The sequence below is a fragment of the Phocoena phocoena genome, chromosome 17 (assembly GCF_963924675.1).
Source record: "Phocoena phocoena chromosome 17, mPhoPho1.1, whole genome shotgun sequence".
Classification (NCBI taxonomy): domain Eukaryota; kingdom Metazoa; phylum Chordata; class Mammalia; order Artiodactyla; family Phocoenidae; genus Phocoena; species Phocoena phocoena.
The window spans coordinates 46,394,649-46,415,204 of NC_089235.1; the positions used below are offsets into that span (position 1 = coordinate 46,394,649).

The following is a 20,556-nucleotide window of genomic DNA, read 5'->3' on the forward strand; positions in this document are numbered from 1 at the left end:
AAACTGTGATTCAAAATCTTCCAACAAAAAAAAGCCCAGGACCAGATGGCTTCACAGGCGAATTCTATCAAACATTTAGAGAAGAGCTAACACCTATCCTTCTCAAACTCTTCAAAAATATAGCAGAGGGAGGAACACTCCCAAACTCATTCTACGAGGCCACCATCACCCTGATACCAAGACCAGACAAGGATGTCACAAAGAAAGAAAACTACAGGGCAATATCACCGATGAACATAGATGCAGAAATCCTCAACAAAATACTAGCAAACAGAATCCAACAGCACATTAAAAGGATCATACACCATGATCAAGTGCGGTTTATTCCAGGAATGCAAAGATTCTTCAATATACGCAAATCAATCAACGTGATACACCATATTAACAAACTGAAGGAGAAAAACCATATGATCATCTCAATAGATGCAGAGAAAGCTTTCGACAAAATTCAACACCCATTTATGATAAAAACCCTCCAGAAAGTAGGCATAGAGGGAACTTTCGTCAACATAATAAAGGCCATATATGACAAACCCACAGCCAACATCGTCCTCAATGGTGAAAAACTGAAACCCATTTCCACTAAGATCAGGAATAAGACAAGGTTGCCCACTCTCATCACTATTATTCAACACAGTGTTGGAAGTTTTAGCCACAGCAATCAGAGTAGAAAAGGAAATAAAAGGAATCCAAATCAGAAAAGAAGAAGTAAAGCTGTCACTGTTTGCAGATGACATGATACTATACATAGAGAATCCTAAAGATGCTACCAGAAAACTACTAGAGCTAATCAATGATTTTGGTAAAGTATCAGGATACAAAATTAATGCACAGAAGTCTCTGGCATTCCTATACACTAATGATGAAAAATTTGAAAGTGAAATTAAAAAAACACTTCTATTTACCATTGCAACAAAAAGAATATCTAGGAATAAACCTACCTAAGGAGACCAAAGACCTGTATGCAGAAAATTATAAGACACTAATGAAAGAAATTAAAGATGATACAAATAGATGGAGAGATTTACCACGTTCTTGGATTGGAAGAATCAACATTGTGAAAATGACTCTACTACCCAAAGCAATCTACAGATTCAGTGCAATCCCTATCAAACTACCACTGGCATTTGGCACAGAACTAGAACCAAAAATTTCTCAATTTGTATGAAAACACAAAAGACCCCGAATAGCCAAAGCAATCTTGAGAAAGAAAAATGGAGCTGGAGGAATCAGGCTCCCTGACTTCAGACTATACTACAAAGCTACAGTAATCAAGACAGTATGGTACTGGACCAAAAACAGAAATATAGATCATTGGAACAGGATAGAAAGCCCAGAGATAAACCCATGCACATATGGTCACCTTATCTTTGATAAAGGAGGCTGGAATGTACAGTGGAGAAAGGACAGCCTCTTCAATAAGTGGTGCTGGGAAAACTGGACAGCAACATGTAAAAGTATGAGATTAGAACACTCCCTAACACCATACACAAAAATAAACTCAAGATGGATTAAAGACCTAAATATAAGGCTGGACACTATAAAACTCTTAGAGGAAAACACAGGTAGAACACTCTATAACATAAATCACAGCAAGATCCTTTTTGACCCACCTCCTAGAGAAATGAAAATAAAAACAAAAATAAGCAAATGGGACCTAATGAAACTTCAAAGCTTTTGCACAGCAAAGGAAACCATAACCAAGACCAAAAGACAGCCCTCAGAATGGGAGAAAATATTTGCAAATGAAGCAACTGACAAAGGATTAATCTCCAAAATTTACAAGCAGCTCATGCAGCTCAATAGCAAGAAAACAAACAACGCAATCCAAAAATGGGCAGAAGACCTAAATAGACATTTCTCCAAAGAAGATATACAGACTGCCAACAAACACATGAAAGGATGCTCAACATCATCAATCATTAGAGAAATGCAAATCAAAACCACAATGAGATATCATCTCACACAAGTCAGAATGGCCATCATGAAAAAATCTAGAAACAATAAATGCTGGAGAGGGTGTGGAGAAAAGGGATCACTCTTGCACTGCTGGTGGGAATGTTAATTGGTACAGCCACTATGGAGAACAGTATGGAGGTTCCTTAAAAAACTACAAGTAGAACTACCATATGACCCAGCAATCCCACTACTGGGCATACCCTGAGAAAACCATAATTCAAAAAGAATCATGTAGTAAAATGTTCATTGCAGCTCTATTTACAATAGCGAGGAGATGGAAGCAACCTAAGTGTCCATCATCGGATGAATGGATAAAGAAGATGTGGCACATATATACAATGGAATATTACTCAGCCATAAAAAGAAACGAAATTGAGTTATTTGTAGTGAGGTGGATGGACCTAGAGTCTGTCATACAGAGTGAAGTAAGTCAGAAAGAGAAAGACAAATACCGTATGCTAACACATATAAATGGAATCTAAGAAAAAAAAATGTCATGAAGAACATAGGGGTAAGACGGGAATAAAGACACAGACCTACTAGAGAATGGACTTGAGGATATGCGGAGGGGGAAGGGTAACCTGGGAAGAAGCGAGAGAGAGGCATGGACATATATACACTACCAAACGTAAGGTAGATAGCTAGTGGGAAGCAGCCGCATAGCACAGGGAGATCAGCTCGGTGCTTTGTGACCACCTAGAGGGGTGGGATAGGGAGGGTGGGAGGGAGGGAGACGCAAGAGGGAAGAGATATGGGAATATATGTATATGTATAACTGATTCACTTTGTTATAAAGCAGAAACTAACACACCATTGTAAAGCAATTATACTCCAATAAAGATGAAAAAAAAAAACAAACCAAACTTAATGGGAGACTCTATTACTTTGTCCTTTGAATGGGAAATGACCTCCCTTTATTTTGCAGGGAAACGTCCTGTCACAGCTCCAGAAACCTCTATAGAATAATAGTAGTCAACATTTACTGAAGGATACCCATTGAGAGGCACTGTTCTAGGTACTCTACTTGTAATAAATGTTGAACCCTTACGGTTACTCTTGAGGCGGGTGCTATGATTGGTTCCAGTTCACAAATCATGAGAACAGTGCACAGAAAGGTTAAATAATTTACCCGAGGAAAAGAAGGAAAAGGAGATTGAAAAGGAGAGGGGCAAGGTGATATTGACCTGCTTTGCTCAAACAACCGCTCTCACATGCCAATTCTTCCCTTGACTCCCTCTTCATCTTTGTTTTGGATCCCGGTGATCAATTTTTGTCTAAGCCTGTGATTTTCATTCAATCATAAGAGTAAAGCAACACAGATTGTGTACTCCTACCCAATGACAGTCCTGTAGTTAAAACGTGTTCTTTCAAGGGTCCTAGTTACTTTCTGAGAACAGAAGGGGTCAGTTTCACTCTCTGTTCTTCCTGCATTCTCTCCCTGAGGTCCTGTTGATGGATCCCTAAGTTCATGTTCCCTCACCCCCAAGATCCCAGAGAGCATCTGAGCACTTGTGGTTCAATGCGCAACGCTACTCACATGCTCGCTGCCCCCTTCCTGAAACACAGCCTGTGCTGGGCTGGGTGTGGGTGCTCAGACCTGCCTCTGGCTGGGCTCAGGGACAGAGAACTGTGTGGGGCAGGAAGGATTCTCCTTCCTCTCGCAGCCGGGGGCTGAGACTAGGGCCCTCCCCCCACCCCCCCCCCACCCTCCCTCCCCGCCCCAGGAGAGGACCTGCCGTTACGGGAGAAACGTCAGAATTGTGATCTGGCTTAAGACTCATGAGAGATGGTTTTGATGCAATAATAAAATATTGGACCTAAATCATGTTCCTAAGTTTGTCACTTTAAAAAAACAAACACATGAATGTGAAAATGTTTGTGTAAGACTCTAAAAATAAATCTGCATATGGTTTTGCTTTTTCACCCAGATGTTGATATAGCACAAAATTATTTTTTGGAAAAAGGAACATAACTGCGTTTGGACATACGTGGGAGACTGAATAATGGCCCCCCCAAGATGTGCATGTCCTAATCCCTGAAACCTGTGAATATGTTACCTTACACAGTAAAAGGGACTTTGCAGATGTAATTATGTTAAGGACCTTGAGTTAGGGGGGATTATTCTGAATTATCTGGGGTGTCCTAGTGTACTCACAGGGTCTTTATGAGTGGAAGGGAGAAGCAGAATGAGATACCCAGGGGAATGGCAACGTGAGAAGAACTCAATCCACTGTTGCTGGCTTTGAAGATGGATATAAAAGGGCCACAAGCTAAGGACTGTTTCAAAAAGTAGGAAAGGCAAGGAAACAGATTTTCCTCTAAAACCTCCAGACAGAATGCAAGCTGCGGACACCTTGATTTTAGCCCAGTGAAACCGATTTCAGATCTCTGACCTCCAGAGCTGTAAGATAATAAACGTGTGTTGTTTTAAGCCACTAAGTTTATGGCCCTTTGTTACAGCAGCCAATTGGTTTCCAAGAGGAAACCAATACCGTGTATTTCAGTGTTACAGAGTCCACAATAGAATCCTTGCTACCAATGCCAGGAAAAACAAAAGGATTCCAGTCTGTTACCACCACCAATATTCTGTGGATACCAAAATTACACCACAGAAAGCAACAATAAAGAAGAAAAACTAGAGAATTTATGGAGTTCCACCCTCCATTCATTGACAAGCCTCGATCTTCACCCTGACCACTTATTAGTATTTGCAGGTGAACATCAAGAATTTGCATTTTACATTAAATGGCTTGAATTTCTCATTCTTGGAGGGACAGAAGTTCAGCAAGGAATTTATGTGCGGACACTTGTAATCAAGCTGCAGTTTCACTTACTTTAACAAATAGAGCCTTAATTTCTGTATGATTCTGCCGGCCCACAGCCTGCCTCCATCTTATCACTTTCTAACAGGTATTTTCCCAGGCACCTAAAAGACAATGCCGCCTCTGAAGCGATTGTAGCAACTGCAGATACGCATTCTCCTAAATGGTGCAGACCAGCTAGAACCAAACAGTGAGAATCCCCACAAAGGCACACAGCTTCTTGGGACAGTGACAAGGCCTGAGTGTGGACTTGCAAAGAAGACGGCGTGGTGAAAGGAAAAACGACCCCTTTTCCTGTTCTGTTTGGGAAACTTACTCTGGGTGAGTGATTTGGGGAAATAAAATGGAGTGCTTCCTATTAAAATGATGGAGGCCTTGATTCTGCACTGTTTGTATCTCTGATGAGACAGAAGCTAGATTAGAGATCCCTACTTTTATTCAAGTGTCTGATAAAGTTGGAAATTAGTGATGGCAGTGATGATGAGCTTTTCTGTAAGGCTGGCATTGTGCTAAGCATTGAACACGGAGAGTCAGTCTAATCTTAAAACAATCCCACAGCAGTGGGCACTGCTGATAGTCCCATTTTACAGATAAGAACACTGAGGCTCGCTTGGGTTAAAGTCACAGAGGTAGTGACTGAGAGAGGCAGGATTTGAACCCAGGTCAGAGTTCGATCGTTAAACATCACTCCAGGCTCTAGGTCCAGGCAGGTCATTGCACTGAATAGATGGAGTGGCCACAGTGAGCATGACCAGCTGAAGAGTGCATGTCCCTCTGTAGGGAGGAGTCACCACAAAGCCCCAGGGCACCTATGCCAGGCAAGAACATGGGCCCAGTGTGGCCAGAGCTCCTGAGTTTCCAAGAGATACTAAGCAATCTGCATGTTTATATGTAACCTCCCTGTTTTGTATATGGGTTCCACATTTTCAAAGACACTGGCTAGGCCAAATCAGTGCCCAGGCGGACCACCCGTTTGCAACCTCTCCACTAAGCTGCATTGTGGACTTCCCAATTCTTACTGTGACTCACACTCTTCTCTTTGTAAAGGGCAAGGTCCACGTACCTGCACAATCTCGAGCATTTCTGCCTTGCTGATGTAGCCATTCCCATCCAGGTCATACATGCTGAAGGCCCATTTCAGCTTCTGCTCCAGCTTCCCCCTTGACGTTACGCTCAGGGCTATGATAAATTCTCTAAAGTCTATTGTCCCATCTCCATTGGCATCGAAGGTGCGAAAGACGTGCTCTGCAAATTTGGAAGCATCCCCATAAGGGAAAAAGTTCCCGTAAATTTTCTTAAACTCCTCCATTGACAAATGTCCACTGGGGCAGTCTCTTAAGAAGCCTTTATACCATTCCTGGATCTCGTGCTCTGTAAAATCTGTGCTTTCCAGCAAGTCCTGCATGACCTCTGGGCGTAGCTTGCTGTTCTGTTTCCCCATCTTGGTAGCAAGAATTCAGCTGCAGATAAAAAAGAATATAGTATATATAGTTTTTTAAACCTGTTCTTTAGAGGCGCATTTTACAATCTGTGATTGTTCCTTTGGGAAAAAGAAATAAACTGTTAGTCCAGTAACATTGTCTAGGGTTTTCCAACTTTCTGGTCAGCCAGACAAAATGTTGAAAGACGGGCAGGCAGACCAGAAAACTGATATTTCTTCTACACAGAGCCACCCTAAAAACAGGAGACTTATAATGAAAAAGAGAGAGAGAGAGGGGATTAATTGGTTACTTAGTTCTGCCTTATCTATCTGCAAGAGGTTAAGCCTGGCTTTAAAAAGACTGGGGTTCTAACACCCAATCCAAGTATTAGCAGGGAGAATTAAAGGAAAGGAACAAAAGAGAGCGAGCAAAAGAGATAATTTTGCACGTTTTAGACAACTGCAAATAAAGTGCTTGGGTACCTTCTGAATATTATAAACACAGACATGAGTAATTCCATTAAATGCCACCAAGCTTGGTCAGTTGTTTAAATCCAAAGTCAAATCACTGTCAACATTGCGTTAGATGGTAAAGATGATGTTTCATAAAGTTGTTTATGTCCTATGATTGTGGCTTATGAAATGGGCCAAATTTTCCTTTTTAAAATACAAATAACTTCATATTTTCTTATCATAATAGTAGCACATCCATAGTAAAATACTTAAACAACACAGTGATGCATAAAGTCAAAGTTAGCATCATTTCAAACCTTAACACTTAAGAGATAACCACCACCAGCATTTCGGTGTGTGTCCTTCTAGATTTTTTGTATGCGCCCTTATCTAAATATGCTATTAATAAATGTTTTAATACATTTACATTTAATATATTTACAATTTAATACATTTACATTTCAAAAAACAAGAATATATACCCTTTGTTACATATTTTAAAACTTAATATAATGTGGGGAATAAAAGGCAACTTTTATTAGATGAGGAAAAAACCTGTAATTATCATCTTCCCACTCACAGAGCTATTCAACATTAACTGAGTGCCATATACCAGGTATGCTTCTAGCGCTGTGAATGCACAGAGTAAGATGTGTCCCCTCCTCCTTAAGGGGTACCCAGTTGTGTATTTATGGAGGTAGTAGTGGCAGTAAGAGGACAACACAATAAAAATTCAAAACATGTTACCAGGGGAATGGACATGGTGCAGTGAGAGTACATAGAAAGGACACTCAAGCCAAAAGGGGACATGGGTGCTATCAGGGAAGCTTTCTTGGAGGAGGTGATATCTGAGCTTAGTTCTCATGTCCAAAGTCTTATGATTTAAGCATGGTTAAGGTAAATCCCTTTTAATAAAGGGGCTCTGCACTTATATTTTACATTTTTCTTGTATTGGAAACATAGAATATATAAAAGATAACACATCCCCATTTTAATAATGATTCCCAGTTTCTTTGAGATTTTCACTTTGTGGTGTTTGTTTATGTCTGCCTCCCTCCCACTGCAGGGTGAGCTCCTTGAGATGTAGTCTTGTTGAAGTTACTTTGTCTCTCTAGGGCCCATCACAAATAACATTGGGTGAGTTAATGAATGAAGAAACGACTGATAGACAGATAAATAATTACAATGTGGAAATATGCAATAACCTTCTTGGAAAAGGAGTCTTTCTGCCCCAAAGATGAGGCCCTGGCTTTCATACGGTTATTTGAGACACTAAAGGTATTTGGTAGTTAAGACTTGGTCTTGGGGTCTCTTTTGCCCACTAATTTTATTGAGATCTAATTGTCATAGAGCACGGAATAAGTTTGAGGTATATGACATAAGACCTGATATATGTATATACTGGGAAATGATCACCAGAATAAGTCTAGTTAACATCCATCACCTCACATACCTACAGAATTTGTTTCTTCTGATGAGAACTTTTAAGATCTATTCTCCTAGTAACTTTTAAATATATAACACAATATTGTTAACTATAGTCACCATGCTGTACACTGCATCCCCAGAACTTATGTATCTTACACTGTAACTGGAAGTTTGTACTTGCTGACCACCTTCACTCGATTCCCGCTCCCCCCGCCTTGGGATCTCTTAGATTGAATTGCCTGTGTACCTGTCTGCTGCCCCCACTAACAATAAACTTCTTGAGGGCAGGGTTTGCATCTCACACTGCTCAAATTCTTTGTTATATCCGCAGTTCAGGAAATGACAAACATCTTTATTAGTTGCCAAGTTGATTGCTTTTGTTTTCTGAGTTCTCACTGAAGGCAGAACCGGCCCACTCTGGCTCTGAGGAAGGCATCCCCCGAAGGGTAGCGTGACAGAGCTTCCTCCCTATTAGCAGGACCAACAGTTGCCCGTGAGAATTTATTTACTTTCAAAGGTGCCCCTTTATGCAGACAGGCAAACACCATTTTACGCAAGAGCAAAATTAAACTACAACTCCAAGCAGAGCACAAACAATTTATAAATTGAACCTTTCAATAACTTTCACTTCCCTCTCGTGTCCCGTTTTTTTTTTTCTCCTGGAGGAAAAAGAGAAAAGTTGGAGAGGCTGGTTTCTATTAGAATTTTAAAACTGTCATTTAGTTGCTAAGTTGGCAATTTGCCTGAGGCAAAAATTCAGAAACATGAGGTAATACATAATACATGGATTTACAGAGCTCCGAAACATTTTCTGGAATTTACAAGTAATTTTGAGTTTTCCTTTTGGTGAGTTCTTTAGAGGATAGCCCTTTGGTGTGGTATTCAATCAAATCACTGTTAGAATACTTTGGTTCCGTGCAAATTACCGAGTGCAAGGCCTTGGGAAAAAAAAATGCCACTTTGATATTTAAATCCACTCTCTTAAAGAATGATTTATTTCCCAGGATATATAAAAAACTGTTTCTTCAAAACCGAACTGAAGCTCCCTTCCCAACATTTAAAAAGTGCTTCTCATTTATTAGCTGGTTTTGCCCTAGAAACAAATTGCCTCAACATTTTGGCTAAGACTCCCACTGACACTGATCTGTGTGCAGCTATTTTTCCGGTAAACAGTAATTAAACCACATTTACAAATTCATTAGCACAGACAGGCCATAACACAAACAAGGCAGAAGAGCATGGAATAAGTTATCTGGGAAGCGGGTGTTTGTAGTCCAGAACGTGTTTCTGTAGATAACTACACACACTTTACTAAGTATGATGTCTGAACTTGAGAAAACCATCTGGACTTGGTTAGGCTGTATGACAGAAATCTCCGGGGACACAGGATGGCATTTCATTCTTTGAGGGAGGAAGGGAAAGATAGAAAAATGCCTGACAATACCTTTTTTTCTTTGGAAGACAGGAATTTCTGCTGTTTGAGTTGAAGAGGGGGGAAAAAATAACATTAAGGGAAATGCTACATTAATTAGCAGTCAAGAAAACAAATCATCTGGAGACAGAAGTTGCACCTCAGGTCACATCCTTTTAATCACTCCATATTTGGTCATTAAAACATTTATCTTGTGCCAGTAGAACACAATGAGGAAAACTCAGGCCATGGAATAAAAATGCTTTTGGGTTCAAAGCCTGGCTTTACCCTTGACTAGCTCTCAGGTAATTCACTTAATTTCTTGGTGCACCTCAGTCTTCTCATCTGTGACATGAGTTCAGCTGTACAAGCTCATGTCTCACTGATTCTACGTGAGAATTAAACGAGACAGTCATATACGTAAAGCTCTGGCGTTGAGTCAAGGCCAGATGCTATGGTCAGTGAAAACTGCATCTTATTCTTGATGGCACTTCATACGTTATTCTATTGAACCTTCACAGCAACCCTGAGTGACGGCAGGGTAGCTTTCGCCATTTCATAAGCGAAAGAAAGGAAGGAAGGCAGGAAGGAAGGAAGGAAACTCCTGAGAGGCAAAGTGACTTGTCTCAAGTTACACAGCTTTTGAATGAGAGAGCCAAGTGGGAAGCTTGATTTGCATGGGGCTGTCTACTGCTTTTTTTTCACTATGCCCTACTAGCTTCACAGATAAGCACACATAGAAATTAAGACAACAGTTCCATACGAAGTCAGAAAGAAGTAGTTAGAGGGAAGAGACGACCTCCTATTAGAGCTCACCCATTCTACAAATACGGGCTAAGCGTCTACCAGGAGGGAGGCAAGGCTCAAGACACTGGAAATTCAGCAGGGAACAAACAGGCAAAGCTCCTGTTCTCATGCAGCTTACAGCCTAGTGGCAAGAGAGAGACAATAAATAAGGTAAGTGAAATGTTAGAAGGAGATGTGCCATGGAGAAAAGTAAGGTGAGTGGGGAATGCCAGGAATGGGTGGGTAGGTGTTGACGTTTTAAATAAAAAGCCAGGGAAGGCCCCGTTAAGAAAGTGACCTTTGTAAAAGACCAGAGAGGGAAGGAGGTAGCCATGGAGATGACTGAGAGAAGACTATTACAGGCCGAGAAAACAGCAGATGAGAAGGGTCTACACAGGGAATATGCTTATTAGCACGCCCAAGGACAGGGCTGGAGCAAGGGTGCGAGGAAAGGAAGGAGATGAGATCAGAAGAGTAATGAGGATCAGAATGTGGGACCAGGAAGTAACTGGCTTATACTCAGGGAGAGGCAGCCACTGCAGGATTTTTAGCAGAGGAATGATAGGAGTGATTTATATTCTAACAGGATCACTCTGGCTGCTGTGTTGAGAGAAAGCTAAAGAAAGGTAAGAGCAGCGGTGAGAAGACCAGTTAGGAGGCCACCGCAATGACCCAGGCAAGAGATGGCGCAACCAGGGTAGCAGTGGAAGATGTGAGACTTAGTGGGATTCTGGACACAGCTTGAAGGTATAGTCAGTAGGATTAGTTGACGGTTCAGCTGTAGGGTGTGGAAACAAAAGACGAACAGTAAAGGATGAAGTTGACATTTACTGAACTAAGAAAAATGCAGGAAAAGCAGGGGTTTGGGGTGAGGCAGGGGGCATGGGTATCAGTGCTAAGTTAGTTGTGCATGTGTTAGCTCTGATATGCTTATCATACATTTGATTGGAGATGTTGAGCAGGTAGTTGGATGTGTCTAAAGTTAGAGAAAGAGGTCCAGGGAGGCAATATAAATTTGGGAGTCATCAGTAGATAGATAGTCTTTATAGCAAAAGACAGGATGAGAATGCCAAGGAAGTGAATGTGGATGGAAAAGAGAAGGCGATAAGGACTGAGTCCTCCGTCGTGCTGCCGTTTAGAATCTGAAAGAGGAGAAGGAACCAGCCGGGGAGGATGATGGGGATGGGCAGTGAGGGGGCAGGAAGACACAGAGACTGAAAATGTGCCCACTCCGTCGTGTGTCCTTCATGCCAGCTCGAGGGGGCACACGGAAGTGCTCAAAGCAGCGGCACAGTGAGGACTGAGGCTCTTGGTTTCCTCTCTGAATCCTGTGCTCACTCCCCCACCCCAGCCTCTCCTGTCTCCGTAAAGGACATCAGCTTCCACCCAGCTGTTCACTCCAAACCCCTGGGACTCACCTATGATTCCTTGCACTTTTGTTCCAACAGCAGGTGCTGTCTAAACTTGCCTCTGTCTCTAAAACTGGTCTCAGATACACTCATTCTCACCACCTCCACTGTCAAACCTCAGTCTGAACCATCATCGCCTCCTTCCTGAATGTCTACAATGCCCTCCTCACTGGCTTCTCACTCTTGACTATTGTCTTCCTTCTCCCTACCTGGCCCCGATCTGCTCTCCATTCAGCTCCCCAGAATGACCTTTAAAAAACACAAAACAGACCAGGTCACTCCTCTGCTTAAAGCTCCATATGGGCTTCCTAACACACTGAGAAGAAAATCCAGACTCCCTCCTTTGGCCCACAAGGCTCTGTGGAAGCTGGCCCTGGCCATCCTTGACTTCTTCTCAGGCCCCCTGCCCACGTACCCTGGCCTCCTGCACGCTCCAGCTTTTACCTCTTAAGGGCTTCTGCTTCAGGGCATTGAAGAATACTTTTAAATAGCAATTGGGTCCTCACCCTTTCGTTTAAATACCCCGTAAGATCTACCTACCTACCTATCTATCTACTATAAAATATATATAACATATATCATATACAATATACATTAATTTTTGCTGAATCTCAACTGCATTTCATTAAATGAAATACATGTGGTATTCTATTAAACATCAGCATTCTGTTACTCAGTAGTTTAATCTGAGCTGGGCAATGTGAAATTTCCCAACTTATTTTGGGAAATATAAGTCACATCCAGTCGCTCCGTGTCCAAAAAATAAATCTGGGGTTAATAATGACCATGGATGAAAAAGGAAAAATATACAAGACACCAAACCACCAACAAAGAACCATGCACAGGAATCTAAACTATGAAGTTAACTTTCCATCTAAAAAGAACTAAAAAAGGAATAGCTCCTAAAAATGATGCCACAGGGAAAGGAAATGGTGAGTAGGGAACAACCTTTTGGAATGCATGTGCTCCCTTCTTTATATTTTGTACCTGTGGATTGGAAAGAGCTGCAGCATTTCATTTCTGTGATTCCCCATAACTCTGTGAGTTAATTCTTCAATGCCCAGAGTTAGATTTTCCAGGAAAAAATCCATAATTTACCCTGGACAGCCTGGTTAACTTCAGAGGAAGTCTCAATGCAAAGTGCACTGAGGTCTCCTAAAATGGAATAGACAAGAAGCTAGCAGCTAAAGTCACGTTTAGCAGCAACGAGGAACACAGAGCCCACAGTGGTTTCCGAAAGAGGCCGGGTTAATTAAAACGTTTGCCTGTTTGGAACATGTAACCTTGTCCTCTAAGAGTTGCTTTGAATTTTCAACCAATGGAATGTCTAAATTATGAAAACATAACTGAAGAAAAGTTCCTAAAATGTAAGGAAGAAAATGATAAAAGTTATAGGTTAATGGGAGGAAGTATTCATTTACCATCACTGGGACATCAGATGTTTTAGCCATCTGAATTTTACAGGTGGCTAAAATCCAGCAAATTCATTTCAAGGTCAGTTGTCCTTAATTCTCACTGAAAAAAAAAGACTAAATAAAAACCTGAAGAGCACACTGTTTCAGAAATTTCTCTTCAATGGAACTTTCCTTTCAGTGGAAGTCTGAAAGGAGACCATGTATATAAACTGGCATATTTACATATAGTGGGGAAATTAGGAAATGAAACACAGTGGTGCATAGAGGGGAAAAAAATTAAAACATTACCGAGGGAAAACCGAAGTTATGTAATAATCTCGCTAACTTAGTTGCCTCGACCAAAGAATGTTCTCTCCTCCAGCCTCTGGTAAGATGAGCTCATATAAGGGAGCAAAATGTGCTCCCTACCTCCTCATGTGGATCACAAGATGGCTTTGCTGGAACTGCTTGAACTATGTCACAAAGCCACTGCTTGCAGGGAGGCCTTCTTCCCAATGAGGACTGGGTGTTCGGACCCACATCTCCTGATTGTGGGGTCATACCTGTGCTCCTGGTCACACCCCTGCACTCACTCCCCCTGCAGAGAGGTGATGGGGTTTGAGATGAGAACTTAACTGGTACAAAATAGATAGGGAGCAGAAGGCTCTCTAGAAACAAATCCACTCTGCCTTCTGCCTTCCGCAGGCTCTGAGATAAAGCCCGGGAAACCCATCTGGTCTTCCCAGGGTGAGTAGGGCTTATGGTCTCTGAAATATCTGGGCCTTTGTTCTAGAGAGCCTGAAGTTCAGACTGAGAGGGCCTGGCTTTGGGCTCTCTTCCAAGTTTTATTTTTCCATAAAAAATAAAGTACAACCCATATTACTGCCAATAAAACATATATTTCTGATAGACTCTTTAGAGAACATTATCCAACAACAACCCTTTCCTTTGTTTCCCAAAATGGGAACGATCATTTTTAGTTTTGCTGACTGCCAAAGTGCTACATTATTATTATTATAAAAAATGTAAGTAATAAAGGGATATCGAAACTAGAATGTGAACACCCTCGCTCTGATCCAGTAGTACTCCATAAGAAATAACCACTATTAACAGTTTTATATATGCATATATATGTATATATATATATATATATATATATTAGACATTTAAATGCACATATATGAAATCTGTACACTCTAACCATGAAGAGGATCATTTTCACTTAAAAGTATATTGTGGGCATTCTTCCATGTTATACATATGGATGTATCTCATCTTTTCAAATTGCTGAATTTTGATTGATTGATTGATTGAACAGACAGTATTGAGCACTGACCTTGGGCCAAGCATTGAATTGGGTAGCTGACAGAATAATTAGTGACATGAGGCTTACAGCCCATTGCATGACATTTATTTAACTAATCCCCCTTGAAGGCAATTTCGGTTGATTCCACTTTTCTTTCATTCCCTTGGCATCTACCTTAGTCATGGTTCCTGGATTCCTTCGGTAGTAATTATTACAAACATGTTATTGATGTCTCTGACAAGTACCATGATCTCTAGACTCTCCCTTATAAATTCTCCAACAAGCCATTTTCCTCTAGAGCCTTTATATGCTAACCGTGCATTTTGTAAGAGTTTATACACCAGCTAGGATTAGAACTGAATTAGAATTGAAACTGGACTTGGAATTGCACACCACCCCCTCTGCCTGTGTCACAGGCACACACACACAAATTTGGCATTAGCTATTTCTAGTACCTAGGAGGCCATGTCCACCTGTCACTACTGCCACCACGTGAATGCCCCCTCTCTCATTTCAGCCTGAAGAGCTATTTTACCCAAACAGCACTCTAAATCCTCTGTGGCTTAATACTCAACTCCTGACTTTTCATGCCCACTCCTTTCCCCCCACTTCAAGTCTCGCTAATGGCTGACTCCCACGCCCCACCCACTCCTAGATTGCTGGCAATTGGAGGTGAACTTACATTGCATGCTTAAAGTGCCCTTAAGTTAAGTGGCCTTGAGTAAATGGACAGGGGCCATACTAAACTACATGCAGAAACTACAAAGCTGATCCAGAGAAAGAAACTGTCGGAGTGCCTGAAGTCAAGGTCTTCGGATGAAGTATATGTGTCCCCTTGCCATCAGTGCACGTGGCCATCAGGCCACTGCCTCAGAGCTGCCTGTCCGGGCCACCTCGTGGCAGATGCTAGGTCAGGGCCAGCTGCAGGGAGGAAAAGAGGGGGAAGCTCTGAGGGCCCTCAACAATTCTCCAGGGCTGCCACAGGTTAAGACCCTACCTTGGCTGACTTCCATGGAATTCCTATTTTGATAAATTTCTGCTTAGCTAAATGTACTAAATATTCTCTTAGTTATTTATTTATTTGGCCATGCTGTGCAGCATGTGGGATCTCAGTTCCCTGAGCAGGGATCAAACCTGTGCCCCCTGCAGTGGAAGTGTGGAGTCCTAACCACTGGACCACACGGGAAGTCCAATATTCTCTTATTTAAAAGACAGGAAGTACTACTTCGGGTTTTGATGAAATTGTAAAGCAGAAGAGTGAGCCATCATGGACTCAGGAGGGCAAATAGATCAGCTATGGGGATCCAGGCCTCATCATGTAATCAGCAGCCAGAGAGGCACAAGAGAAGCTCAAGTGTCCATTTTTAGACATTCTCCAGGGGCCACAAATGCATTTAGCTAATTGATACAAGCCCCTCCACAGAGTCTAAGAATAGTTTATAATTCTTTTTTATTTATTCAGCAAGCATGTGCTTAACATCTACTGTTTCCTGGCTTAAAATGAGTATTCCTACAAAAATAGCATCCTACATAAGATAGAGAAAGGAAGGGAGGGAGGCTGGTATTCTGGTTGCAGCCCAGAGTATTTGCATTAATATTTTATTTTTACAATTTTTTGCAGTTTTGTTGGTGAGAGGGATATTATATCTTGGTTTTACTCCACGGGGCTTAAGAAGCTCACCATCATGACAAATTCATGCAGCTCGTGGTCCCGGGGAGGAGCGTGGGAGCCACCCTCCCACTCTCATCCCGTCCACATCTCTGGCTGGATCACTTCTGGTATTCGAATGCTTCTGTTGGAAGGTGGTGATCAATCAATCTCTATCCTGGCCAATGTGGCTAAAATATTAACGTTTATCCATCAAACTTATCGTACAGGTCAGAAGTACAACAATTGGCTGACAAGGAGAGACTGCGAAGTAACTTCTTTTAACCTCTTGCACCTTTTGTGTCCTCCAGCGAGGCGTGTGGAAAGAGAATTGGACTTGGTAGCAAAGGAACTGAATTAAAGTCCTTATTATAATACAGTGTTATGTGACCTTGGGAAAGTCATTTGACCTCTCTAAGGGTCTCATTCTTCTACAGTAAAATAGACGTAGTAACACCTCTCTCATGGGGCTGTTTGGTGAGAAAACAGGAAATGAGAAAAAGGAATCCCGATGAGTGAGGAAAAACTCAGTATTGTGTCTGGCATCTAGCAGGTGCTCAGTAAACACTGACTATTAATCTGAATGAGATAAGGATTCGGTTTGGTGGGTTGCTTACAAAGATGAGCCCTCCAGAGTCATCCCCCTTTTTTCCATGAAGAATTAGAAAGAACAAGAGCAAGAATGTGACATGAGAAAGAAAGAGAACCACCGTTAGCTTCCTGCCTGACTCCCCCCTTGGATCACTTGCCAGATGTGAAAGACATTTGTGGGCTTGCACCCAGAGAGGACTCCTGCCAGACCCCTGGCTGAATGTTTTCCTTGCATAGAAGGCATTATTTTAACCAGAAATTAAGCAAAGAGGTCCCATTGGAGAAGCAGCTGATGGGGAGCAGGACACTGTTTCTTTCTCTGGTCTTCCCTCCTGAGGCTGGGAAGTGGGGCTGGGGCAGAATCAGTGCAGGCTCAGAGAAGTCCCATGGCGAATCGGCCTTCCAGCAATGGGATGGTGCTACTGCTCTAAGGAGGACTTACAACCCATTCTCAGAGTCTGGCTGGACAAGAATGCTATTTTCAGAACAAACTGGATTCAAATTGGTACCACTAACAAACATCGGGTATCAATGACTCGCCAAATCAATTCTTCTCTACCTGGGGTAAGAAATGATTCTCCGTTGTTTTATTACTTTTTTTTAAACCATCTTTTCTAAGATCAGAGGTGAAAAAGAGGAACAAACTGGTTTAAAAAAAACTCCATTTATCATTAGGGGGAAAAAAACAGCCATAGGAAAATCCTTGTCTCTCAACTTATTTCCAATTAGTGCTGCCATTTCTTAATGCAGACCTTCATCATCTCCCACCTGAATTCAGAAATGTTAACTGCTCTCCAGGCTTAAGGCTCTGCATCTGATCATGTCATGTTATTTCTCAAAAATCTTCCATGTTCCGTATTGATGACAGATTAAAGGCTAAAGCCCACAGCTTGGTCCTCAGGGCCCTTCCAGGTTGCATCCCAACCTCATCAGAACCACCGAATTCGTCACTCTATCCTGAACTTGACACACACTTTTATTTCCACTCCAATCCTCACACTGGTCCAGGGAATGAAGCTTATGAGAGAATAAACTTAAAACCCTTTGTAAACATTGAAGTGTTTCCCAATAGTCAATATTATAACCATGAGTCTCTCCTTCCCTACCTGTTGAAATCTTACTTGGTGTCAGGTGGAGATTATTACTTCCTACATTCAGCTGCCCTTTCTCTTCTAAGTGAGCACTAAGCGTATCTATGGAGTTTTGTTGGCATGTCTCTTTACAGCTCTGAGAACGACGCTGGCATGTGGTAGATGCCTAAGAAACGATGGATCTATTCCACTGAGCTTATTTTCTACTGACCTTAAAGAGTATTACATTGCTTGTGTCACTTTAAAGAATTCCACTAATATTTAAAGAATGCCAAGGGTATGCAGGGCACTACACCAGCGACCCAATGCCACAAATTGAAATAAAGCATAGCCCCTTCTTGCATGTTTACAGGGCTTTCACATATACTGTTTCAGCAGATCCTTGAAATATCGTGAGAAAGGAAGGGGCAAGATCAATTACTTACATTAAAGAAATTGAGGGTGATGATATAAGTATTTCCCCAAGGTACCATGGCTGATAAGTTTCAAAGGTGGATGTAGGACACAGAGTTTCGTCCTCTGTCCACTCAGCACAGCACCTCGTGGTGGAAAACAGAGCAAAGCCTCAGGGGGTATGTTGCCAAGTGTTGGTCTGTGTGCTTAAGAAAAGCCTTCCTGTCTAGCTATTTACACTCTGCCTACTATTTCCATTTCTTGTTAAGAGAAAATGAAAATGGAAGCTTAATCTGAAAAGAGGGAAGGTGAAAATATATCCACAACGTGATAAAAATGCAACAAATTCAAACAAAGGATCCCCACCAGCTCTGAAAGAGGTTCTGTGTCCAACTAGGCGAGCCCCTCCTTGTTTAGACTGCGTTGTGTGCCTGGGAGAGTTTTCTAACTTAGCTTGCACACCCACCTGCCCCCTTGCCAGTGGGGACGCCCTAAGCTTTTCCCTATTTCTAAATTTCGACAGCAGTGGGTCACTTCTATGGAGCTACCGTTTTCTCCCTCTATATTCTCTTACATTATAGCATACATTTAAAAACAATGTAGAATCAGTGCAAAAAAATGTTTTCAAAATATTCTAAAGTTGTTCCGAAAAGCTGGCAGCGTTTTCCTGGCATGTCACTACTGGGGTGGGGTTGGCGGAAGTCATATCAGGTAGACGTCACACTGGCTAATGCGGCAAGGACAGCAGAGGCGGCATCCTGCACTCCACGCCCTGCACATGCACAAAAACCCACATCGCGGTACCTGTGCTGGCAAACCACAGCGTGCCCCGACTTCAGCAGAAGACGTTGTAAAGAAAATCACGTTCTGCCTTTTCCTGAATAATGCGACTTCTGCCCTTTTCTATTTTATCTTGCAGCACCAAAGGGCTTATTAGTACACATAGCTTAGTAGTTATGGCGGCAGCAAATACAGCCTCAGTGTGAAGCTGCCGAGATGAACTAAAGAGAGGAGACTGTTGGGCTATGCATTCATCATGTGTAGCTAGCAAAACGCCTTACATTTATGAAACAGGCAAGCAGTGTGGACTCAGAAGCACCAATGGAATCGTATAACAAACGGCTGGAACTGACAACCTAAATCTTTCTCATCGTTAACACATCCAAAGATTCAAATATGCCTACTCTTACATAAAATTTGGGCTTTATGAGTTGGGTTGCAACAAAAACGGTTATAGTAAAAAAATAATGAAAATCTCAAATTTATCCAATAATTTTATTGAAAGAGAAAGCAATAATGGGAGAGTGTTGTATTATATGTAACTATTCTATTTGAATAATAAGGAAGATAAATTTGCCAGTACTCCTCTTTCCCTTCACTAATGAATTATACGATGTGCAACAGTATATAAAATGATACAGAACATTATTCCAATCCTCTGAGCTGATCGCTTGTTTCTTTAGAGCAGCATTTTCTATTATAAGAAAATTATGCAAAATTAGAATTTGATTGTATTCGTACAGGAAGTAATAGTACAAGAACACAGAAGTGAAGTAAAAGCATTAGAATTAACACACTTCAGTAATCAAAACTGAGTTGGATCCACTTTAAAATAAAAAAGACAAACATCTAAATTTTTTTTTTTAGATTTTGAATTTTACTTGTTTTTTTATACTGCAGTTTCTTATTAGTCATCCATTTTATACACATCAGTGTATACATGTCAATCCCAATCGCCCAATTCATTTCACAACCACCCCCCACCCCCCTGCCGCTTTTCCCCCTTGGTGTCCATATGTTTGTTCTCTACATCTGTGTCTCAATTTCTGCCCTGCAAACTGGTTCATCTGTACCATTTTTCTAGGTTCACATATATGCATTAACATACGATATTTGTTTTTCTCTTTCTGACTTACTTCACTCTGTATGACAGTCTCTAGATCCATCCACGTCTCTACAAATGACCCAATATCGTTCCTTTTTATGGCTGAGTAATATTCCATTGCATATATGTATCACATCTTCTTTATCCATTCGTCTGTCGATGGGCATTTAGGTTGCTTCCATGACCTGGCTATTGTAAATAGTGCTGCAATGAACATTGGGGTGCATGTATCTTTTTGAATTATGGCTTTCTCTGGATATATGCCCAGTAGTGGGATTGCTGGGTCACATGGTAATTCTATTTTTAGTTTTTTAGGGAACCTCCATAGTGTTCTCCATAGTGGCTGTATCAATTTACATTCCCACCAACAGTGCAAGAGGGTTCCCTTTTCTCCACACCCTCTCCAGCATTTCAAACATCTAAATTTCAACAGTGGTATGCATGTAGTTTAAATCATTTCTTTCATTTAGATTACAAGAATCTTAAATATGCATTAAAAGGTATACTTTTAAATGTTTAAATTTATCCCCAATAGATCAAATAATGCAATTGAGAAGTTA

At 41.4% G+C, this 20,556-nt stretch overlaps 1 protein-coding gene across 4 annotated transcripts in view; it reads right to left on the reverse strand.

Annotated features, from left to right (window-relative positions):
* Nucleotides 1-20,556, reverse strand: part of NCALD (neurocalcin delta) — a 412,094-nt gene that overhangs the window by 13,869 nt on the left and 377,669 nt on the right. For all 4 annotated transcript variants that reach the window (XM_065895666.1, XM_065895668.1, XM_065895667.1 and 1 more), the window contains one exon: nucleotides 5,845-6,241. In XM_065895666.1, coding sequence (XP_065751738.1) covers nucleotides 5,845-6,222 — 378 coding nt within the window. In that variant the 5' untranslated portion in view covers nucleotides 6,223-6,241. The remainder of the gene's footprint in view (nucleotides 1-5,844; nucleotides 6,242-20,556) is intronic.